Raw genomic sequence first — 26718 nt, forward strand, 5'->3', positions numbered from 1 at the left:
CAATAGCCAATAGTAGCGACAGCCGACCAGCTAGTAGGCAATAGCTACTACTTAGTATTTACTCAAGTTTAATGGTTTCTCAAGTTTAGAACGTTAATGTATTATAAAAAAAGTATATTACAAATATTCAAATCTATTCGTTCTTTTTAATATGTATGATCTATAAGTTAAGAAGTAAAAAGCGTGTTAACAACCGTTAGCTATGGACCTAAACGAAGGTAACTGTTGTATATTGTAACATAACCTATTAATTTTAAGCGGCTAAACAAAACAACTGTCTTATTCTTGTTGTTATCATTAAATCCGTATTGTATATTTAAACCTATTCAAAATCGGAATATCGTACTCGTGTAGCTATATAAATTGCTTTTGAAAGAGTTTTGAAACCAACCTACAATTTTTAAAACTGGGATACTCAATAATTTTACTAAGTATTAATGGTATCCTATAATTTTCTCATATTTTACATACTTATTGTAATTTAATTTTCAAATTAATTTGTAGGTACAACAACAGAAGATTTGTGGACTCCATTTAAGGAATTGGTTGCTGTGGTAGAATGCTACCTTACAAATGAAAGTGGTAGCAGTCCCTATGCCGTACATACATTTGAATCAGTTCTTAGACGGCATAAACAGACATTTTTATCATTATTGAAAAACCCCGTAAGTTGAGGAAATATTTGCTTATCTAATAAGATAATTTGAAACATTATTGTCAAATTAATAACTAACAGTATTTTTTATACTTAATCAAAATATATAATTATTGTAATAGAGTATATACAGTCAAAACCATTTACAATGACATAGTTTAGAACAACATTCCAGCTGAATTCTATTGTATTAGGTACTTAATATCAAATTCAGTGGCTTTTACGACTATCAGTTTTTACAACCAAATATGAGTAGTCCCTTCGATGTTGTTAGAACAGATTTTGTCTGTATACATTATGTTTTTGTTATTTATAATCTTTATTCATTATTTTTTTACAAGGCTAAGAATCCAGCAAGCAGAGATGAAATTAAAAGAGGGATTACAGAAGGTGTTAACTTGCCTAGTGTTGGAAGAACCTTATTATCTAAAGACCTTGTAGATGAAGCTATTATAATATCAGGTATATTTACTACAATTACTTACCACATTTGACAAAGCATCTCCCGTTGATAACTGCTCATATCCAGTCACCATCGAGCCCAACTAGACAACCAGAAACCTCTTGAGCCCTTTACGTGACAATACAACATTTCAACATCTAATAAAATAAATTCTCTTGTTGTCTATTTCACAAACAACAGTTTACCCTCAATTCACTCAGTTGGAGCATGATGTTATATAGCCTTTAGCCTTCCTCAATAAACTATCCTTTACAATTTGAACTCATTGTTTCTGGTAATACTCAAGCAAAGATATATATAAACTTTATACCTTGATATAAATGATTTGAATTATTGAATCATATTTCTTGCAGATATGTACAATGCCAATGAATATGCTTGCTTAGAGCTTTTACATTCTGCTCAGCGTCAAAGTCCTCGTCAACCTGGCTTAGCTAGAGGTCTTTTAGCTGTGATGCTGTATTATGATGGACGACGAGCCCTTGTACAGGCACTAAAAGAGCTAGTTATGGCCCGAGATGGAGTATCATGGTAGCTAACATTGAGTATATTTGACCTTCTTGTAAATTAAACATTGATTTCTAATGAGCTTATGAGTGATAAAACTTAAAAGTTCACTTAGTATTAAGAATTTTGAAATTAATTTTTCAGGTCCATAAATGCCAGGGAGGAAATAATACAATATGTATCAAGATATGTGGAGCAGTTAATATCAGACGGTCTTCTAGCAAATGTATTAGATGCATTACATCGAAATTCATTAGACAATGAATTAGACTTATTAAGACGTAATCGAGCTCTACCACCAAGCAGATATCACATAAAGTTGCTGGGCTGTATGCAAACAACTAGGTGAGATCAGTCATTGATTTACTAGTTTTACTCCATGGTTATATCTATGCTCATTCAGTTGCATGTTTTAAGCAGCCTTAATAAATTAATGGCGCCAAAAGAGTATAATATTAGTATACATATAATTATAATATAATAATTAAAAATGCCTGGAAATAGTTGCTTGGAAAGGTCTGTTAGTCACCTAAATTACGATCCAGTAGATTTCTAAATTGTTAGTATATATGGAATTCAATATAAGTAGATGTAATTAATATTTTCAGAAAATTACTAGCAGGCGTTATCTTTGCTGCGTCAGCGCAACGCGGCCTCGAAAGAGATGTTCTCTTGATGTTACTATCACAAGTAAGTTCTTATTATTTTTGTATCTTTGATTGCATAGATGTGTATTGGCATAAGATATTTGGGTACTATGCGCTGTGGTAAAATGCTTCTCTGTGTTACACTACACACATGGGGTATGGGGTGTGCAAACATGGTTATCTTTGTTTTGTTTTGTTTTCTTTCTCTACATTGTAATTTTTTAATTAGTAAATTTCGCAATGAGATAGTTTTTTTGTTTAGGCCTCATTTTTTCCATCACATATGTTGTCACGCCCTCAGTAAATGCTTTATCAATATTTTTTGAATAATATTAAGTTGCCTTTTTTGTTTAGTCTTTTCTATTTTACTTACTTTGGTCTTACTTCTGAACAATATTATAACCCTATGTACTTATAATTCTTGATAGTAAAGACAAGACAGAGAGACAAATAAATCTATATTATTATGTATACTAGTGGACCCGACAGACGTAAAGTATGAAAGTACCGACTGCAGTGCCATCTGGCGGGCTGATTTGTGAATCTAAACCATTCCCAGATCCCCTTGAACACACACAAAAAATTTCATCAAAATCGGTCCAGTCGTTTGAGAGAGGTTCAGTGACATACACACTCACAGAAGAATTATATTTATAAAGATATGCGCGTATTTTTTTTGAAATTTGGAGAAACTTAACAACCTATTTTTAAAAGAGTTCAAAGAAAGTGCACTTTCCGGATGCCTATTGCAGTTGGCCACTACTCGGTTTGGGAGAAAGTTCTTTAGGGAATTTGTGTTATGTTGAGTGGTTAGTTTTAAATATATATGTTCACAAAATTACCAAAGAATGAATGTATATTGTTGTAAAAAAAAAAGTGATTCTGTCTCATTTTGATCTTCGATCTTCTTGAGGTTAGGAATAATAAAATATTTCTTTTAAGGAAATGTCATCGCCATCACGAAGTGCGACTGGTGCTTTGGATGAAACATCATTGGCTCTGCAAATGGCTCTATTATATGCCCTGGATCTGTCAGTTTTACATAGGTATATATATATTTTACATTATAATTTCTTATTATGTAAATCTGCATCCTAGCTTGCTTTTGCTTTTGTCAAATTCTCGACTCGGGATTGTCAATATTAAATATTTGCGGCCCAATATTTTCTGTACATTGTCTATGTTTTGTTTTTTGGTCTTAAATACTGTCAAATCAAATGCTGTTAATCCGTCAGAGGCCCTAGTACAAACCTTACGATAGCGTCAAGTATCCTATTTGTACTAATCCTATAACGGGAAAAGATTTGAAACTCAAAAATTGTTAGATCGATTGCCACGAGTAACACAGCTATATTTATTACCAAAATATTTATGTTTGTGTTTTCCATAAAACCTAATGTTTGAAATGAATAAATACAAGTTACTGTCGCAACCTCAGTTGAGGCTATTGTTAAATATTGAACTTTGCAGGCGCGAAGATGGCGAAGAATTGTCAAAGAAACTACCCCTGATTCAAGATCCAGACTTAATATCAGTATTACTAGATGAGTTAACTCCTGTGCCGCATCAAGAGGGTCAAAAGGGCTCAGGTTTGCGTGCCCTGTGCCAGTTGGCGTTAGGGCTGGCACTAAGTGCATTAAAGCGAGCTCCGGTGTCATTGTTGAGGAAGGGAAATGAATCAAGATGTGAGGCCCTGGATCAGGATGAAATGCTTGTCGACGCTGCTATTGATGGAGAGGTACTGTAAAATAAGATTCTATTGAACGGTCTTTTTGTAAATTTCAAGCTTTGTTATTATTATTTGAGTTTTGTATTTTTTAGTTGTGTTTTTGACTTTTATATATTCTTGTCTTGACTTGTGATTTTTGGATGATTTGCAATACCTATTTTTTTTAAATAAAACATAAAACATTGACATATAAAAACCATTATGTGCAGTTCTACAATTATGCTAATGATTGTAGGTGATTAGAAATAATAATAGAACACAATCTTTACATGTTTGAAATTCCCCTTAAATTTTGAAACGAGTATTGTTTACTTTCTACCATAAAGATTAACCTTAGCGGGTAACAATTTTTAGGTTTTTTGAACTATGTTAAAATTATTGCCATTTTGAAAAAAAAAATTTTGCGTTTCAGGTATTTGAATATCTAGATGAAATGATACTGTCATCAGATCTTGTGGCGAATGAGGAATACTACCAGCGCAGGATTCACTCGCTGATAACAGACTTCATTGTACTTATGCATTCCAAACTTATGGAAATGAGAGTCAAGTAAGTGTTATTAGACGGTTCCTGAGGGACACTTTAATTAATACTTAATAATTAATAATTAGTCTCTAACACGCCTGTGACCGCCCCAGGAGACTTAGTTGCCGGAAGCAGTAAGGCTGGCTGAATTAACCAGTCAAACCTTCACGCAAAATTTCAATCGCGTAAATATTTTTTTTTTAATTTTATTAACCCCCCCGTGCAACAAAATTAACTAAACATTTTCTTTCATTAAAAAAAAAATATAAGATTTGGTTATGCAATTCTTGCACTTCTCTTACTTCTCTTACTTGCTTGGAAGAGATCGCTTGTTAGCGATAAGGACGCCCGTTGTTAATAATTTTTATGTATTATGTTATTTGTTTTTGTATAAATGTAACGAAGTTAAAAAAAAAAATATTGGATAAATGAAATGACTGTTTTATAATGTCTTTGATTTTACATTTCAGTTACACACTATTTAATATGTATAAACGCGATTTATTTACCGTGACTGGCTGCCATCGCAGCAACTGAGCATATTTTTGCTTTTATACTTGTCCCACCCACGAATGAGGGCTGTTGTAAAACGAAAGATGAAACGGTAGCGGATAATCTGGGGCAGAAAAATCTTATCAGAAAAATTCGTGACGTTGTGCTCAGTTTGGAATTGATATATACATAATTTTAATAGGGCAGATGAAGCCGCTCGCGCCGCGCAAATGTACGCAGCGGAAGGACTAGCTCCGCCCCCAGGATCCTCCCAGCGTACACGTCTCGACGCATTGTTGCGTTGCGTGGAACGTTTGTACGCACGAGACCCCCACAACCTACGTAATGATTATTGGCTCGCTTGTGACGCGACGGCACCTTCGCATAGGTATGCACTTTGATGTATTGTTTTTTATTGGAAGTTAAATTATAAATGACATATAAAAATTTATATTTTTTTGAAGTGAAACTTCTTTAGGTGCATGAGATTAAATTTTTACGGATTAAACGCATAGTTTTTGTCGAAGAAAAGGGAGAATGCGATCTATTTTTAAAATTAAAATTTTGTAAAGAGAATTTATGAAATATTAGTGTTTTATATTTTATGCAAAATAACTTATTGAAATCTCAAATGACGAATTGTGAATTATTCCACGTGTTTATTATCGAAGAAATAAATGTATAATTTGTATGAATTTTCGACACTTATTTTAATAACGACAATATTTTAATGACAATTAAATTCCTAACATAAGGTATATCCTTTTTCCCTCCCTCTAAGTCTCGGAAATCTAAAGTTTAAGATTTGTATGAATATGAACAAGACTTAAAAATTAGTTTGCCAAAGAAGTTTCACTTCTGACATACTTCTGACGTACTTTGTACGCACGCACTTTTTTATTATTTATAAATATTATGTAAATGTACACGCGTGGAATCATATTTTTGTGAAGATTTTACGTCCTATATAAACTCCCCTGTTATGAAAAGGGCCGGCGGCCGTGCAGCCACCCTATACAAATTCGTGCGTCTATCCGGTGAAGTGATGGTTGCGGCGTTGTTGCCGGCTTATCTTCGGGCATTGGCCGCTATCACAGTTGAGAAGCACACTTGGGCGTTATTGGCTCGCAGAGATGCGCTGTCGGCCCATCATTTGTTGACTGCGCTGGCTTTGTATCACAGGTAATTAACACGCCTAAAAGTAAATTTGCAATAAGACCACAGACTTTTTTTAAGTTTACGTATTGGATTTTTAATGCAAATGCATGAGGTATGTTCTTTTGAGGAAAATGTATGAACTTATTGAGTAGCGTTTCTTTGTAATGTTTAAGCTAATATGTAGTATGTGTAAAAAATAAAATAAATAAATCAGTGACGATACAACCTTTTTAGGTCTCAGATTTATGAATCTGTTTCATGATCATTTTTCAATCTAATTGGCAAGTAGGTGATCAGCCTCCTGTGCCTGACACACGCCGTCACTTTTTGGGTCTAAGACATGTCGGTTTCCTCGCTATGTTTTCCTTCACCGTTCGAGCGATAAATGCGCACATAGAAAGAAAGTACATTGGTGCACAGCTGGGGATCGAACCTGCGACCTCAGGGATGAGATTCGCACGCTGAAGCCACTAGTCAACACTGCTAGCGGTATCCTAATCTTATTTATTCCAATTTTTTAAGAAAAGAAATCATATTTGCTATGCATCTATTAAGTTTCTGTATAACTGCAGAAACCTGCGGCAAGATCCAACTCCGTTCGCAGAACATGCGCACGCGTCGTCTTTAGGTGCTTCGGCTATTATTACGCCAGGTGCGAGGAGTGGACGGTTGCTGGTTAGGCAAGAGGAGGTAAGAGTTATATTATACAAAGCAATATTGCTTGAACAAATACTTAAATAAAATAAATATTTATATAGCATATCATATTATATATCTCTTAACATAACTGCCAGTTCTTAACATAAACGCTGTTACAATTTACGATTTTTTTATAATTGTTGTCCGTTGCGCTTCGACTAGAGAAATATCACTAAAATTATCGGAATAAGACGTTCTTGAATGTATGACGTCATGTGAATTTTATCATACATATGTTCAGATCTGAAATTATCGTGATTCATGTGCTCTTTTTATTTTTTATATATCCTTTTTTTTTTAATTTCTTTGCTTTGTTTAAGTAACTATATGTCTTATGTAGTTTTGTACTTCTTGCGCCTTATCCAATTTAATTAAAGTTCAGTGGTTGCCTGGAAGAGATCGCTGGAAAGCGATAAGGCCAGTTGCCCTCCTTTTTATTTAAGTATTTTAATTGTTCTGTATAATTTTTACTAAATACTTTTTATACAAAAAAAAAACATGGCGATTAAAAAGAGTGGCGGAGAGTTTATTGCCAGTTCTTCTCTTCCGTTCTACGCCCTTGATTTGAAAACTTTCACTAAATGTAAAATTAGAAGCATTAATATGTATTTCTTTACTGACAAGTCATTACTACAATGTGTTACCTATATGATTAAATGATTTTTGAATTTGAATTTGAAAAAATAAATATCTTTGGTGTTTTACCAAAACGTTTTCGCTAATATTCTTTTTATTTACAATATATGTAAATAGTTATACAATTCTAGGTGGAAGCTATGATTGGTGCGTTGAAACTAATAGCCGCTGTAGCAAAAGTGGATGAAGCCGCCTGCATAGCCATATGCGAGAATATGCAATGGAATGCCGTCAATTGCATGTTTGGTAAGAACTTCATGAATTATTGTGTCAAAAATAATGCTATAGTCTCATTATGAGTAATTTTTATTTTTTCTGAAATCCCTGAATAAAATCCCAGGATGAATTATTAGTTAATAATATAAGCAGTGTTGGCCTAGTCGCTTCAGGGACTCTCATACCGGGGGTCGTTGGTTCGATCCCGATTTTTAAAAAACACCTCACCGATCGTGGGTTTTTTACCGAGGTGTTTTTTAAAATTTTCTGTGACTCCCTCCCCCCCTGGTGACATGTCGTGAGATTTTATTCAACCCCCTCCCCCATCCCCCAATCTCACGTGAGATTTTTCAAAATGTGGGTTTCTTACGTAAACGCGTTGAAATAGAAAAAAAAAATTGCTTTATGCTTTTATTTACGACTAAAACAAAATAAGTGAAATGTTGAGCATTTAGGTATGGAGTTAGCGGGAAGTTGCAGAGATGGCCTTTAGGGTCAACCGTTTTCCAAAAAAAATTTTTTCAATCAGAAAAAAAATTGCGTAATATTTGCAGAGACCCCCCCCCCTCTCTCCAACGTAAGATTAAATGAGATTTGACTCGACCCCCTCCCCCCCTTAAACACCTCACGTAATTTATGGACGCCCCCTTAGACCTAAAAAGTCGACGGTATGTGTTAGGCACACACACATACTTGCCTATTAAAAATGACTACGTAAAATCTGAGGCCCAGACCTAAAAGGTTGTAGCGCTTTTGGCATAAGTAGTACTATAATTAAAAAGAAAATTCGAAAATAGAAAATCATATAATTACAATAGGGGCCAAGAATTGCATACGCATTTACGTATAGGTATACGTTGTACGTATACGTATGAAACGTATACATCGCAATTAACTTACAATAATATGATGTTTTCATTAGGTCTGATATGTTGTCACGTACCAATACAACTGAAGTCAGCGCTTTGTACGACGTTAGCAGCGTTGGGCAGATGGGGTTCAACAGCTCCACGCGTTTGGGCCGCACTTGAAGCCGCTCAGCTAGTTTCCGTTGCTAATGACAAGAGGGCGCTGACTGCTGACTTGCTAGAGGTAACCTCTTGGCTTTGATTTTAAATTGTATCGATTTTTTTTTGTATTTGGTAAAACTTTCAATAATCTTATGTACTTAAATACATTTTTATAAACCTTTATGTAACTCGTTCTAAATTAGTTTTTACACATGTATGACTGCACCAGTTGCATACGTCACTATTTTGCTTTTCTGATTACGTCATAATGTTTGAAACATTCAAACAGAATGTTAATTTTGCTCGTCCTTTATCATTTGTTTTAAATCGTTATTTTAAAAGAATCTAGAGTAAGGTTCGTATTAAAACGCAATTACAACTCAAACGAAGTTTAAATTTGTATTCAAGACACATTTCAGATCAGATACACGTTTTGCAAAACGGGCCCATATATATCTTAACAAAATTTTTATGAAAAATTTCAGGTCGAGTGTCGTATGGAACAGTATCCACTATCGCGGGCCTTCTTATCCCTTCTTGACTCGTTGTGTCTGGCTGGTCCCTTACCCCGAGCGCTTGGGGCGGGGGCAAGACGCCCAGGCTTGGATCCTTATGTAGACCACGTTGTGAATAAGCTCGCTTTGCCCGCACCGCACAGGCCCTATACAGACCCTCAGGATAAATGGCAGGTACGTGCACGTGTTTGTAAATCTTATTATTTATTAGATTAATCGGGTAACAAATGTCGGGACTGTTATTTTAATTTAAAAGTACTTATAGACGTTTTAATAGAGGGGGCCGGTCACCACAAGTAGCACCCGTTCACGAGTATGACGCATGGCCAGCCATCGTACTTAAATTCGTGTATGCGGTGATGTTAATTATTTCGACTATGTGTTTGCGTGTTATTGCCACGGGAATGTAAGTGCGTGCTCCTATTTCACCATGCCTCCTGCTGATAGAGGACAAGTCTTTGTTTTTAAATTTATGTTATTATTATTAATTACTTAAGATGTCATGTGGAACATGGTGTAATGGTTGCAGCTCCTTACAAACGTTGTGTAAAAAAAAACTAGGCGATTAAAAAGAGTGGCGGAGAGTGTATTGCCAGTTCTTCTCTTCCGTTCTACGCCCTTGATTTGAGAACTGGGATTTCATGTGTATTTCTTTTTTGACGTTCATAAGTGTACATTGTGTTAGCTATATGAACAAATGATTTTTGAATATAGTGTAATTTTTATAAGTCTGTATTTCTCACGTAAATAAATACAATCTTGAATAATGTTTTGATTTAATTTGATGATAATGAACTCCTCAAGTATTACGTAAGCAGATTTACTGCAATGTATCCCCCCCTTCCTCTTGTCAGCTAAAGTGAGCAAAACTCTCAAAAATAATAGTATGTATACATAAACATATTAAATTTTTGTAGAATCCTCGAAAATGCATTTCGTTTTCAAGCATAGACAATGTGTGGGTTATATGTGTAAAAAAGTAAATAATTACTGTTGATGTAATAATCAAATAAGAAAATCATAGACCCCCCCCCTCTCCCCAATAGTGCTTACGTAATACTTGATCGGCCCCATGATTTAATGTATAAGGCCATTGCCAAACAAAGGCACACATATCTAAAAAGAATGCGATGATACAAATACATATGTGTAAAAGTATTGGAAATGAAAGGCTTTTATTATTATTATTTAATATTAATATACAGATTCTTTCAGATATAAAACATTACTAAGAAAAGAACAATATTTTTAAAGAAACTTCAATTCACGATGTATTCATAAATGTGAAATTATATGCGTTTCAGATGATATCACTATGTTTCCGTCTCTTCGTTCGCTGGCTGGATACATACGAGCCCAGTGCGGCGGACTTCCCCCCTCCACATTGCGAACCAGACTCCAATCCCCCACCAGGGTTCAGACTATTAATGTTCCTGCATACAAATTCTGAACTACTGCGAATGGTGCTGAACACTCTGGACGAAGCTTACGATCTGATGGATAAGCAGCCTTTAACAGAACAGGTGAGAGAGCGCTATCTTGATGTCTCTTCCTGAAAATAATAATAATATCGCGTCTATATCGATTATTTAAATGTGTAATGCACTACTAAAAGCAGTGTTGGCCTAGAGGCTTCAGCGTGCGACTCTCATCCCTAAGGTTGTAGGTTCGATGTGCGCATTTAAAATATGCTCATATAATAACGGTGAAGGAAAACATCGTGAGGAAAGGCTTGCCTTAGAACCAAAAAGTCGACGGCGTGTGTCAGGCAAGAGACTGATCACCTGCTTGCCTATTAGATTGACAAATGATCATCAAACAAATACAGAAATCTGAGGCCTAGAACTATTAAGGTTGTAGCGCCACTGATATCCAGTTTAAACTGTTAACGACGACATCGTTTAGAACAACGTACCGGTTATATTGACCAAAATCAAAGGTCCCGGCTGAATTTTATTGTATTAGGTACTTAATAACAACTCCATCAGCTTTTACGACCAAATATGAGTACTCCTTTCGAAGTCGTTATAATAGATTTTGACAGATTTTTTTAATACTCGTAAAACCAAAGACAATGTTTATATTTATTAAAGTTTGAATATATTTTTTTCAGATATATGTACAAGAAACGCTTGTCAGTACTTTGCACATACTAGAGCGAGCGCTATCGTTGGAACGGGCTTTGACCGCTGCCGCTACGGAAGCGAACCGTGCTGTAATGCTTGTTGGGCTGTCTAAACTCATTTTAGGTAAGGCTTATTTTGATTCGCTTAGCAAAAAAGCGGTTTATGCATGGATTTACTTAGGTCATATTATGAAATTTTGTCATATCGGTTTATTGGTGAGAAAAGCGCAATTTACGCTATAAAGATACAGGGAGATATCATAAAATAATTTATTTCTAAAATTGTAAATTACTGCTTATATAGAAAAACAAAACACTATTTATTATCGAAAGCCGCATGAATCTGTGCAGTTCTTTTTGATTTTATATACATATGTTTTCCTTTGGTAAGAATTATCACCAAATTTACAGAAACTCCGTTTTGGCATTGTAAAACGTAAACTTAAAATAGGTTTCTTTTTGTTTCCATGTATTTTCCATATTAAAAAGGGAATATTAAAAGCAGCAACAGTTATCTTCAACACTTGCAAACTATTGTCTTTTTTGAAGTTATACTTCTTTTGGCGCGATAGGGCAAAATGATTAGAGTAAATTTTTACGATATGCGCGCACACCGTCACAAAAAACCGACACCCTGAAGTTAGTTATAGTCAACATTTTAGTTTTTTTGAAGTTATACTTCTTTTGGCGCGTTAGGGAAAAATCATGAGAGTAATTTTTTTCTATTGTTAGTGTCGTTTTTTCTACAAACGTAGAATAAGGCGAAAGATAAAAATTTTAAAAGATTTTTATCCTGTTACGCCAAAGAACTATAACTTCTAACGGGTGTACATAAGTACACACACGTTTTTTTTGTAAGCAATACCCGCTAGGTTAGGTCAATTAGATGCTTAAAGCTAATTGCTGATCTTATATTAGACAACTAAGCATCCTAAAAAAGTAGTTACTATGGTAACGAAGACAGTATTAAAGTAATGGTAATATATAATAGTACGTGGTACTTTTTAGAGTATTTTTTTTTATTAACTCTTGTTGCATTAGGATTTAAATGCCGGCAACGCACCCGCGAAACCTCTGGCATTGAGAGTGTCCATGGGCTGAGGTATAGCCTCCTGCCCGTTTGCCAGGGGGCAATTATTCTATAAAAAAAAAGATTACTTATAAAATTAGGTCTTATTATAAGCGAAATCTCCCCGGCAAGGAGAAAAAGTAACCCTAAGGGGAAAGTCTATTTTTTTTTAATAATTAAATTAATAAATATTTTATAATTTTAAAGCCCCATCCGGCCCAGACAAGAACGATCGCCTCGTCACATGTTGCCTCGTACTCCAACACGGGTGCGTGGTGCCCGCAGCTGCAGCTCGCGCTGTAGCGCTTCTGTGTCGCGCCTTACATTCCCCGCACTGTGCAAAACATTTATTAGAGTGCGTTGCGCTTGCGCATCAAAGGGCACCGGAAGTTCGGTAAGTTTACAATGTTTTGATTTTAACTCAATATTGTAGGGGATTGTGTGATATTTATATTGAAAGTTATTATATAAGTTAATTGAAATATTTTTAAAGTGAATATTTATTTATCTACAAACTTTATCAAACAACCAAAAAATAACAATTTGCTAATCTTTTCCTCATTAAAGGGCCGGTAAATTAAATCATATCATAGAAACTAAATCAGGCTATTTGTATAGTTTTATCTAAAGCATTCTTTTCGCCAAATTGTGATTGCACTTTGATTTTCTTTATTTATTTTTAGCTGCACCCTAGGAATTAATGCCTTTTTGACTGGTATATATTAAATAATTATATAAAATCAGGCACGGTTTTGTGGAATGCCTGGAAGCGGAAGAGTGGTGCGGCGGTGACGAAGCAGCGGCAGACATCCGTGCTGCTAAGGAAGGCATTATCGTTCTGTTGATGCAGCTGCTGCCCGCAGCTCCACACAACTTCGCACACTTCTTACTCGGATACCAGCTTAATGATGATGTAATATTCAAGCTTATTCTTTATTTTTCTGTTGAGAATATGTAAAAAAAAATTTAATGCCCTTTTTTTTAAAACTTCATGAAAACCGACATAGCTGTTGTATTGACATGAGCAAATATATTTGCAGGTATCCAGAAGTGCCCTTCACGAGGCGGGTGTGGCTGGTTCTCCAAGGACCTGTTTCCATTCCATCCTCGATATATTGGACGCCTATATTAACAAAAATGGAAGTAGTGATAGGTAAGTTCTAGTTTTGTCCTTACCCTATGCGAGTGCCTCACTTTTCAATATTTATTACATTAATTTTACCTTTTTAAAGTTAAAATTTATTTAATTAGGATTACGATACAAAAAAACACAGATCCTTCGGAGCATTATCTATCAACCAATACTATGTATTTGGTATCCAAATGATAAGCAAAGAATCACTTTCTGTTTACAGAGAAGCAACAACTTTGATAGAAAGTTGTTACCGTCTTCTTTATCGGATAGTTGAACGACCGGCCACATCGCCACCGGCTTTACGACTACTGCGAGCGAGGGATTACTTCCTAGCGCGACATGTTAAAGCCACTGTTAATCTCGAGGTGAGCAATTTATATTAAGAGATACAGTAGAACCTCTATAAGTCGAACATCAAGGGAGACGCCAAAAAATTCGAGTTATAGAGTTTTCAACTTATGGAGGATTTCGACTTAGGCGGATTTTGATTCGACATAAAGAGTTTGAGGTTTATTCTTATAAATTTTGAGTTAGAGAGCTCTTCACAGCTTCGAGCACTTCTAATTTTTCAGCAAGACTCTAAGTTTTTAGTTTACGTTTCACAGCACTCATGTTAACTGTTGTACTAATTGATGTGTAATGCAGTAGAACCAAACTATTTCTGACAATATTTAAGTCGAAAACAAATGACTGGCTTAGCTAAATTTCAAAGGGAATCAAAATTAAACACCTGACACAAAGCAAGCAAACACGTGTTTCCATGAGTCATAAATTTATTATTGTATACTCCTAAAATGTTTTCTAAGAAACAATAGTGTACTCACATTGTCGGCAAGTTCTTAAAGTCGGTAACTTATTTTTGTTCGAACAATAGAGATAATAAATTCCAAATGATCAAGTTGTAAAGGTTGTAAAATAAAACGTTCCTATGTTCGAAATACAGAGGTCAAATTTAATTTTTCGAGTTATAGAGTGAAAATATGTACCAAAATGGCTTGGAGGGACTCGGTGATTATTTCGATTAACAGAGGGTCAAGATTTCAAGTAATGGAGGTTTTGGTGTTTTAAGGGAAGGGAACAAAACATTTTTTCGAGATTTGGAGGTTTTTGACTTATCGAGGTTCGACTTAACGAGGTTCTACTGTATTAGTATGATGGTAAGATGTATCTTACGTATTGCTATCATGTGCTCGTGCCCGTTGAATACGTACATACGTACGACATTCCGTACGGATGTGTACGTCCGGCTTTCCGACGTTCCTGGGTCATCGGGGTGCTTGTGTATGATATCATACATAAATAAATTATACCACAATTTAATACAAGATTTTTTACTTTTGTTTTTACAGACGGCGTCCATGGCGACGCTATCGTCCCGTTCGTGGGTGCTACGTGCGTGCGCGTGTGAAGCGGGCTCGGCCGGTTGTGCGAGACAGCACGCGGCGTTATCGGCGCTGCTCAATGCCCTAATGCACGCACAACACAAGGAGGAGTCCAGACAATTGCCGATGCCGTTACGACAGGTTTGATTTATTCGTTGATATTTCTACAGTAACTTTTTTTTTTGTTATTGCTTAAACATTATAAATTAACTAAAAGTAAATAAAGTAAGCGACACCACAGGATATTTTTTTTAATCTTCGAAGTTAAAAAATACAATCAATACATTACAAAAACGAAAAGAAAATGGATATCGGATAAAATGAGGGTATTTTATAATAGTAAGGAAACTTTACCTTAAAGTCTGAAAATATTTATTAGAAAATAAGTCTTAAATATATTATCATTATTTTCATTACCTCGATTTATATCTAATGTCGACGCATTTTAAACTGAGTCGTTGGGCAATAAATGTCACCGGCAGTAGGAATGTATACGACATGAAACACGTTGTCGATACTTAGCTACCTGCGCACGCATTCTCATTCGTTGATGTTTTGTTTTTTTGTTGATGGTTGTTGTTTTTCTATAAATATAAAAAAAAAATATGACACTCATTACATTTCTTACGCTCCGTTACTCAACACGCGCAATGGCGCCTATTAATACTTAACATAATTTAGCATATCGATAGTACCTATCCCGTTATCGATATGCACCTCTACAATGTTACGTACATCGCTACACCTCTCCATAAGACCAGTAAGTGCGAGCGAGACAGACAGATAAATATGATTTATGATCCAAAGGCTCAGCTCATAATGCGTCGACTTCTGAAACTACTAAAATTTTAATAATTACTTTCCCGTTCTATAATATTTGTGAACTGTTTGCATGTTAAAACGTAGATTTAATACTTAATAGATTTCTTCTAGTAAAATAATAATTATATAAAACATATTTTTTTCCAGGATTGGGAGTCATGTGTGATTCGTACATCATTAGAAGCGCTCCCGGTGAGTGTGACAGCGGTTTCAGAGCCCCGTTGGGAATTGTTCCACGCTTCACAACTCAGACACGCTATTGCGGAATGCGATTTGGCCACAGGTGAGTTTGAACTATTTCAATCTACACTGATATTTGTAAAAGAAAGATTTGATGGTTTGTTTGTTTGCTTGCATTTAATAAGTTCCAAAACTACAGGACCGATTTGAAAAATTATTTCACCATTACAACTCTGTTATCTCTGATGAGCATAGGCTGGACAGGGAACGTTCAAGTATTACTTCCTCAATTTTTGGAGTTTCCCCCCCCCCCCTGTAACGCGCCGTAACGTTTTTCTGTACCCAAGTACAGTACTGTAACCAAGTATAGTAAAACGTTTCGTGACCACCTAGTGACTCTATACCTAAAAATAATATTAACAATAACGCGTAAATTTTGTTGCATGTATAGATTATTTTCAGAATTGCATAACCGGTAACTAGTGCTGTATAGGGCAAATATTTAATGCCGGGATTAAAACGAATAGCGGAGAATTATTATTATATTATTAGTAATATTTAAAATAACTATATATATTAATTTATATGTATCATTGTCATTAGTAGGTAACCAGTCTAAGAATAGTAATATAATATTATAAATATTTTTCAAAGAATGTTACTCAGGGATAATGGAGCATTCAAAGGGTGGAAGAATTTTTGAAATTGGTCCAGTAGCTTTTGAGTTTTAATTTATCTGTATAGAGTTAGCCTTTATTGTTTTTTTTTTCACGAAACTATATAAAGAAAATTTATGAAAAATCAATAAAATCAGTTTATGTTGAATTACAAAATATATAGTCCATTATATATTCTTGTTCTTTGTAATGTAATTGCTTCCTTACTACTTTTACCAAAGAAAAAAAAATCAACCCATCGTCATATGTACAGTTGCTTGTTAAGTAAATTTTAAAAGACAATAAAACCTTATCCGAAATATCGTTTTTAAATAAAATTTAATTTATTAGGTTTGGGCGGTAAACGCATCAGCGTTACGCGGGTACACGCACTATTGTCACGTGAGCTTGCATCGCTACGGGCATCGGCACCGCAAAGAAATATGGTTGCTGTTGAAATTCAGAAGGTTTTACAATGTTTTAATTAAGTCACTTAAGATTGTGATGCATTGGTTCATGATTTTTTAAAATTGTGAATATTTCGTGGCCTATGCCAACTCCGTCCTTGTAAATAAATTATGTAAATTTTAGAAGTTTCAGGTGCTAGTAGTTATACATTTTATATACATACTAGCAGACTCGGCCAAGCGTTGCTGTGGCTAAAGTTTTTGTTATATTACATAGTAGTAAACTATTCAAGAGAAACGGTAGGAGAACACCCGACATGGGGACCACCATGCTTTTGGTGGTTATGTCATTAAATTGTAGCTTATGTGAAACGTTGGTACTTTCAAAACAGCGCCATCTGTTAGAATTGTGACTATCAAATAATAAACAAAAATATGCAATAAAATAATATTGCGGGTATAAATTGAGATGTAAGCTATCCTATCTTTTAAGTTGGATCAAACTACACACGGTGTGCAAATTTGATTGATATCGGTTCGGTAGTTTAGGAGTCCATAGCGGACAACCAACATGACACGAAATTTATATATATTAAGATTTGAATTTCAATTCCATTATCCCATAGTAAGACATACACTATTTTTGTTAAGTTATTTCTTGTCATATATGTAGATGTAGCTTTCGGCACCTTTCAAGACGATTTAAAAAAAATCTATGAACGTACGTGTGTTACTGACCTTAACTACTTTCCGATTACTTTCTATTTAACATATTTTGTAAAGAAATAGTTTTAATAAGGATGTGCCTTTAAAATTACAAATCTATTACCCGATAATCAAGAAAATTTTGATTTCATTTCAGGTGTTAGACTACGTGACAGAAATTAACAAACAGCGCAATCTAGCGGCTACACTCACACATTACTACGACTCATGGCGACAGCTCACTGAAATTATCTTCTGTGTTGCTCCACACGACTTGCTGTCCCTCGATGCCAGAAAGACTCTCCTCCTAAACATCCTGCAAGACCTCCTCAACAAAATTCCACCAGCAGAAGTTTTGCCTCAAATCGGAAACTTGGCTTCGGGGACCGTCCTACTACTTCTGGTCAACTTACGGCATTGCTATATCCTCCAAAAGCGAGAGTCGAATTTGAAATCGTCAGAATTTGAGACGACATTTTTTGGGCCCTCCAACCAAATAATGCAAACGAAATCCCTAACGCTGAAGTTCATTTTGCATAAAATTCTCAGCTGGATTGTGGTGTCCGGGGGCTCGACGCAGAAGATGAGGGTGAACTTGTATGGGGCGTTGTTGAATTTCCTAAACATCGTGAACTTAAAGCCCAGCGCGGCCGACCCAGAGGAAGAGATTAATTCCTCTTACGTTTCTCGTTTGGACAGCTCGAGATCTCGGTCGAGTAAAGAGGAGTCGAGTTTGAAGTCAATGGTTGTTGAGGTTATAAATAGTTTTGGTGAGAATTTGTGCGCGATAGTGTGCAGCGATTGTGTGGGGGGAGGGCACGACGTTTGTCGGATGGTGGCTCTGTCGTGTCTGGATACTTTGATAGAGATCAACCCCGGTACGGATTGGATGAACACGTTGACGAATCAAGGATATTTGCGGAGTCTCATTGATAGCTTGTTGCAGGACGATGAGGGATTGCGAGAGGTGAGTTGTATTTAACTATTCTAGATTAATTTTGCATCTAATGTAAAGTTAGAAAAAAAAATGAAAAGTTAGAAGCATTTCATATACATTTCTTTTTTGACGTTCATAAGTGTATATTGTGTTACCTATATGATTAAATAATTTTTGACATCATCATGTTGTTGCATGGATCTGGTTAGAGCTGCGCCTGATGTCTTTTACACACATGTAAATCCTATTTCTTATATATTTCATAATTATTTGATTGCTTCACATGTGTGGAGCATAAAAAATTTAATGATGAAAGAATTATTTAAAGCAGTTTAGTTTCTTTCTTAAAAACAAGTCTATCCACTGTTGTATTCTCAATCTCAAACTCAGAATAACTTTATTCAATGTTAAATCGATTAGAAATTTACATTTACTTCGCAAGTCATGGGAGTTATTAAGGGGTAATAGATACATTACAAATAACAATTACTAGAAACTTCTCTTGTTTACTTAAAACTTACTTGTTTACTTTAACTACTATTTCTTTTTACTTTTAGGCACTTGAACCGAAACCAAAATCGCTGAGAGTCTTATACGTATACGAATCTAAAATGACATTACTAATCAAAATTTCGGGTAGTCGGCTCGGAGCCGAAACTGTATTGGCTCAAGGCGCGTTGTCCTGTCTCGCGAATTTGAAGGCATTGGATTGCCATCCCGACATTCACACTGGATACGGCTCGAAGGATACGGATTTTGTGCCGTCTGTGGCTAATCGGTGAGTTAAACAAAATTACTTGATTTTTATGAACCAAGTGTGTGGCTAGATTATCTTTTAAATAATACTTAAAAATTTAAGTATTCTTTAAGTATTATCTTAATTTATATTGGTATAAATTGTGTTTTTATTCTAGCTTAATCCAGTAGTAAATAAACGTATAAAGCGATAATAAAATGTTACTGAACAAGACCGCAAAATCATTACATTATCAACGTAACGCGTACTTAGTATAAAACTACGCATTGATTATTTTAATAAATAGTGTCTTCCAATCATGGTATAGATTGGCCCATAAGTAATATAGTATAAATATGTCACCGTAAAATTGTAAACACCGTTAGATTGTAATCTATCTCGCGAGATTGTAAACTGTCGAAATCTTGTGAACCTCAACGAACTGCTTACAATTTAACATATGAGGAAATAATCGATTCGATTAATTTACCGAGAATGTCACATCACTTATAACCAATAGAAAAGTAGAAAATGGCCGTTTCACAATTTGACGGTTTCACTTCGATAGATTACAATGTACCGAATAATAATACGTTAAATTTTAACCAGTACGCTGAGGTTCACTATCTTTCGATAGTTTATAATGTCCCGAGATAGATTACAATCTAACGGTATTTCCAATTTTACGTTAAGATATATATTATATATATTTTAATATTGTGAATTAGCCACTAATAGAGAATCTATGTTATTGTAATAAAGCTGAGGGGTTCTGTTTCTTTAAATACGCAGGATATACGGTCCGAGTTGAGCTTGAAATATACAGTGAAACCTTAATTATAGATTCCGTCAAATGTTGGTCCCAGCACTGACGTTGTGTGACGCACTTCTAACGACTCTCGGCTCGCAGAATCATAGCTGTGTTCTGCACATCACTCACCTTCTGCTCAGCCATTTGGAGTGCGTCGATATGGTGTTAAGGTATAGCCGATTTTAGTTTTATGACAAGTTCATAGATATTTCAAAGATGAATGCTTTTTTTAACATTGATTTTGAGTTTAAGCGAGATTTACTACAGTGTTTTAAACGATTACTTTAGGATTATGGACTGATAAGGAATATATTTCTACTGAGACGACCTTATTAATAAACGAAAATAGCTATTGAATGTTAAATGCTTATTTAGTGTGAGTCTTCCGCTATTTTTTTAAAAACAGAACCATTTGATCTGTTGTTTTCGACGATCGGTTTGACATTGAAATGAATTTTGAATGAAATAAAAAAAAAAGATCAATATTATCGACACATACAAAATGTTGTCCCGGCCGTGTCTCTTTGTTTACAAACGCGATAAACTTAAAACGGACGGAACGGATTTTTGTAGGGTTTCCGCCAATTGGCGTAACGTTTATTGTTTAAAAAATCTTACTATTTTATATTTATTCTAGGGCTACACACCCAAATTCGCCACAAGGCCTTTTAATAGAAGCGGCCGCGCTCACGTCCGTGATCGCCCGAACGTCAGATCGGGAAGTTTTCAGCGCTATCCAATCAGACACAGCCTTGCAGAGATCTGGTGCTGCCTTGCAGCGGGTACATGCATTGATGCTGACACTATTGGCCAGGTTCCACGTGCCACCAGCCGATATAGACTCGAGTGATGATTGTACTCTGTATTATAAAGTAAGATTTTATCTTTATCTTAATTTTGCTTATATCTGTTGTGAACGCATGTCTAATTAACAATAATTTTTTTAACTTGTTTAATCTAATAGATAATTTAAATGTAATTATTAACATGTAATCTCTATATATATAAAGTTCTCTTGTCACAATGTTCGTTCCCATACTCCTCCGAAACGGCTCGATCGATTCTTATGAAATTTTTAATAATATTCAGTAAGTCTGAGAATCGGAATCTATCTATCTTTCAAACCCCTAAGTGATAAGTGTCCACCCCAATTTTTTTTAAATCATAGTCAGCATACAAAAATACATACAACCCCTAACTTTCACCCCTCTACGATCAACCCCTATTATAATATACATGGCAATACAAACGTTTGCCGGGTCAGCTAGTATTTTTATAATAATTTTTAAGCACTGGTGGCAATATTTGATTTCTGTTTGAGCAAGTTAAGCTTCATTGAATACTACACAATGTGTTTATGTCAAGTTATTACTTTTACGGTAGAATATAGGTTAAATAATATTAGGCGATTCGCCACTCATACAGAAACATATTTAATTTGAGCATTGATTATTTTGTTTTCCTTCACTGGGAAGGGATCGAATTCGCGTGTAAAACAAAATCAAAAAAAAGTCCTGTCTGAACCTAAAAAGTTCAAGTTGACTAGCTTCTGGATGCTATACTGGTAACACAATGCAACCCGATTAGCCTTTAAGATTTATACAAAAGCTTGGTTACGTGACCATTTCCATATATACGATGATAGCTGTTCTCTCATCCCAAATTTAAGGGTATTTTTGCCGAGACGATTATATAGATTTTTGACAGTGTACCTCCAGGAGACTTCAATATAGTATATATGTTGTCTATTTCCAAAAAAGCCCTCGGAGCGGTATACAAGTTATCCAATTTATTTCATTACTACAATAAGATAATCGTAATCTTCTATTATAAGATGACATCTCTTAAAAAGTATATTTGTTGATTTATTCCCAGATTGTATGCAACCTCCTTCTTTTCGCCCGCAACACAATAGAAAGTGAAGCATTTTCTACCAACGAAGGGGCAAAGCGCGCCGGTTCCGCCGCATTAGATTTACTTCAGCATCTGTTGAGACGGCTCCATTCCCATAGTAAACTTCTGGCTACCGTACATCATCAGTTGCATAGTGTACCTTCTATGACGCTAGTTGGTTAGTATTATATAATGCCATAGGCCATGGAAATTGAAAAAAGGGATACATTCTTTGCAGTACCGTCTTCACCATAAGGGCACACGGGCCCCCATTCTTAGGGGGCCCCGGAGGACCGACAATTTCGACATAATATATCATACTGTATTTGATCACCAAAAAAAAAAAAAAAATAAATAAAAAAAAAAAAAAAAAAATGGTATGTATAAATGGTCATACTTAGTAAATTTTTTTATTATAATTAGCTTTTTTTTTTACTTTTCAAAAGGGCCCCAAATTCTTGTGTGCCCAATGGCCCCAGCCTAGTTTAAGACGGCCCTGAATCTTTGTCAGTTTAGTATAATTAATTTTTGATCATATTTAGGGTAAATAGAATTTATAACAACTACATAATTTCTTATTCGCGTTTTGGCGAAGTTCTTTCGCGCACATATCAAATATTTCTAAAAATTGAATTGAATTTAATTAAAGCTATTAAAACTAGTTTTTCTAATCTTGAATAAAACTTACTGAAATAATTTAATTCAATTGTAGAAATATTTATACATAATCTCTATTCTAGATATGAAGAAACTGTTAGGCGACGAATCAACGCCGTCATCACCTTTGGAAGCGCGCGCGGCCGTCATTTCACAATTACGTGCACGTGCCGATATACGTAGACGCGAAGTGCAGTACTGTACGCATGCAATGCATTCTGCGTTATACTTGTTATGGGCGCATACGAGAATCTATTTGAGAGCTATCTTTGCCGCACCTACTACTAAATATGCAGGTAAAATAGTGTACCCCATTTATCGTGGTTAGTATGTACAGATTATGAGGTTTTGGGTTCAAAACATGTTCTAATAATAATGTACAATCTAGTACGGAGTAAATTATTAGTACTGGTTTAAAGCGTCTCCTTCATATATATTTATATTTATTATAATCTATATATTTAAAAGGGTAACTAATGATTGTTCATAAATCTAATTTAACTTTTGTTTTATATTATTTTCATACATCTGTTTCTTTGATATTTTTTATAGTCAAATAGATGATCAGCTTTCAGTGCCTAACACGTTTTAGGTAAAGGAATATTTCTTCTCTTTCTTTTAAATTTTACGTTGGCTGTGACGAAAAGAGACGGTTAACTCTTAAGATTTATTTTTTATGAAAATTGCGATATTTTCTCCGATTTTAACATTTACTCAAGCAAGGGCTATCGCCATAAAATATACTTGCATGGTAATCACTGGGTAATTGCCGCCTTTTTTACATAATTTTAATTTACAGCATTATCAAGAACGCAAGCAGGGGGCGTGTTGGCCGGAGAGGAATCTATCGAACTGCGGAAAGCGCTTGTTACAGTATTCAATGATCGCTTCGTTGATGAACTAATTGATACAACGAAGGTAGGTTATTCATGTTTTACATATAAATATGATTCTTAATACCTAGTAACCTCGTGTCTTAATCAAAAATGAGAATTCATCTCGTATATATATATACACACACATATTCTCATCCTTCAATAATTACAAATAAATACTTAAAAATCTTAAAATGAGCGTACCTATTCTGAAAAGGCCGGCAGCGCGCTTGCAAGCCTTCTGGTAGTGTGAATGCCCATGGGCGGCAGTATTCTGCCCGTTTGCCTCCTGTAACATAAAAAAATTGTATTGTTGCCAATAGATTATATTATAATTATAAGTTTACAAAAGTCTTTATTATAAAATAAGATTGTATGCATAAAATACATTGAAATAAATAACTAACCTTAACATATAATAACTAAAATATTATTAAAAGGAGTCCTTTTAGGCAAGGTTCCGAAGATACTGGCAGCGTTCCCCCTTTGAATAGCTAGACTAATTCTTTGTCCGAGGTAGCTGCCAGCTCTTCGGTCTCCTGTGATGTCGACTAACTTTTTTGATATTTCTTTAAAAAGCCTTAAAGCGCTAGGACCCCACGGACCAAGGGTCTCGACACCGAATGGAAAATTAATTATTATGCTTTAAATCAATGTTCACTTATAATGCCCGATAATTTTGAAGCTCGTGTGGTATTCGGGGGATTATTTTTCCGACCCAAATGTCGGCCAATAGAATTGCACCATGAGACGAAATGTACAGTTAACAAATAAGAATTTCATAATGAATAAAACAACTACTTAATACTTTTCTTGAAGCAACGACCAGATAATTTTCACAAAAAATTATCAGTATAATACCTTGTAGGTTGTACCACGTGACGTCGAATGGTGCAATTCTATTGGCCGATATTTGGGTCGGAAAAATAATCTAAGATATTAAATCTTTTTCAGAATCAATCTCAACTCCAACGCGGGTTCCTGGAAGTGCTAGTTAAAGATATCAAGACGATGATTCAGTTTTCACCTGTTTAGCTTTGTTATTAATTTATCTATAAATAAATATTTTTTCAATTTCTCGGTGTTTCTTTTAAGCAATATATTAAAAAAATATCCACGTTTATTTATTGTTATGAATTTGAAAGCTTTCACTATTGAGCATAATTAGCTTCAAATTAAAATATTCTAATTAGTGTAATTAGGTGGGTAAACAGCCGCAACCATAAAAATATTTTTCAAAGATTACAAACGCGGCGTACAAACAACTCAAGACGCACCTTGCGTTGTGCAAGTGCTTTGCACTCCACATGGCGCAAATCCTAAAACCACGGCCACGGGGCTTTTCGAGATTATTTCCACAAATTCAAACTGGAGCAAGCCCCACGTGCGACTGTGACGAAAGAACCGCCCAGACGGCGGTTTACTTGTTGGCTTTCGAAAGAGCCAGGTGCGATCCAGAGCTCTAATCCGGTTTGGGTTATCCGAATGCTCGAATACAGCTGGAAAAATTCTGCCACAGAATTATCAAATATGTCAGTAAGATGAATAGCATAGGGGGTGGCAAGGGTGGCGCCGGTCAGTACCGACTCGGCCATAAATATTTATTTATTTATTCACACTTCGTTGCAATAAAAATAAAAGAAATTCAAAACATAAAAATTACAAGGGATGCCACGGGAGGCCTTATCGCTAATAATCGATCTCTTCCAGGGAACCCTGGTAAGAGAAAAACTAAAAAAGAAGAATGATTAGTGCAAAAAGTGCAGAACCAAATGTTATATAAAAAAATATATAGAACCTTAATCTAAAGTAATACAAAAAAAAATTTATAACAAACTAAAATGTAAATTTTAAAAACATTAGCGCTTTCTAAGCTCTCCAACCATGCGTAACAACTAGGAATTTATTTCAAAGAAACTGGAAGAAATTTTTTTTTAATATTGATCAATAATCAGAGTTTATTCGTTTTATACATTATAAATGAGATATAAATTGATACTGTTTTTTTAAATAAATTTTTAATGTTGCGCTAAAAAACATGGTGACTCAAAAGTTTTCACTTTTGCATGTTGCAAATGAGAGATAATTATCACAAATACTAACGGGAATACATCGAATTACCAATATACCTTGACCTAATAAAATATTTAGGTACTAGATACTATAATTAATTATAATAACAAGTTCTTTCCCTCCTGTATTCCATACTTTTCGATCCCAAAACTCTTGTATAAGATAACTTCTATTTTCTTGACTCCAACAATCATAAATCTTCGCATAGATCCAACCTCTTCAATTCCTCTTTCACCATCACTATGATTCGATTGGGCAATGCTCTGCAGTAGCCGTGCAGACCTCGTAGACTAAATTTACATTTAAGAAACAACTAAGGACCCAATCCTCGGAGTGCTTTGAATAACCTTTTACTATATATTAACCACTCACGTACAATAATATAATATGCAATGTAACTGTTCAAGATAGTGCCTTCGTCTGGCTAAAGTCTCGTAGTACGTAAGCAACTCCGACGATTTAAGAAATGGCCACGCTTATCAAACTATGAAATCCTCAGTGAGCAAAATGTAAAGCCTTGGCGCGTACAGTACCAATAAACCTTTGTTTGTATTGTATGTATTTTTAAAATTTAGTTTAGTGTTAAAACTTCAGTTCTGTATGTTTGGGTTGTCTGGAAGCAACTGCTTTTAGCAGTAAGACTGCAACGTTCTTTGTCTTCATTTATTTGATTAAATTTTTGTTCTTGTTTCGTGTTGTTAAATAAAGTGTTATATCATTACAACGTTTCAGTGTACCTTCATTTATACCTTCGTTTTTTGTAGAAGAACTTTTTCATTTGATGATTATAATTATAGTGTCACCAAAGCCTTTTTCAATTTTAAAATAACCGTGGACGAATTAGGTCCATTCGTTTGGCAGCTTTGATGCCGCAAACACAGAAAATTTATAACACCCCTCTTGGATCTAGCGTTAAAAAATGCTTTCTCTATGGGCGTTGTCACTTACAAGCGTAAATTTGAATATCGAATATATAAATAATGTTATTAAAGGCAATAAATAA

At 34.9% G+C, this 26718-nt stretch overlaps 1 protein-coding gene across 1 annotated transcript; it reads left to right on the plus strand.

Annotated features, from left to right (window-relative positions):
* Positions 1-24719, plus strand: LOC125063497 (nuclear pore complex protein Nup205). The gene is made up of 32 exons (XM_047669974.1): positions 1-218; positions 505-665; positions 997-1117; positions 1472-1649; positions 1770-1970; positions 2234-2315; positions 3215-3318; positions 3743-4010; positions 4414-4550; positions 5221-5406; positions 6009-6200; positions 6749-6866; positions 7643-7757; positions 8650-8819; positions 9223-9426; positions 10557-10775; positions 11366-11501; positions 12654-12840; positions 13191-13359; positions 13487-13599; positions 13802-13946; positions 14931-15104; positions 15933-16068; positions 16973-17088; positions 17891-18700; positions 19228-19448; positions 20250-20387; positions 20855-21089; positions 22093-22288; positions 22851-23063; positions 23567-23685; positions 24597-24719. Exons 1-32 carry the CDS (start codon positions 203-205, stop codon positions 24675-24677), a joined length of 5661 nt encoding a protein of 1886 aa, XP_047525930.1. The 5' UTR covers positions 1-202; the 3' UTR covers positions 24678-24719.
* The last annotated feature ends 1999 nt before the right edge of the window (positions 24720-26718 follow it).

This window comes from Pieris napi, chromosome 3 (genome assembly GCF_905475465.1).
Source record: "Pieris napi chromosome 3, ilPieNapi1.2, whole genome shotgun sequence".
NCBI classification, from domain to species: domain Eukaryota; kingdom Metazoa; phylum Arthropoda; class Insecta; order Lepidoptera; family Pieridae; genus Pieris; species Pieris napi.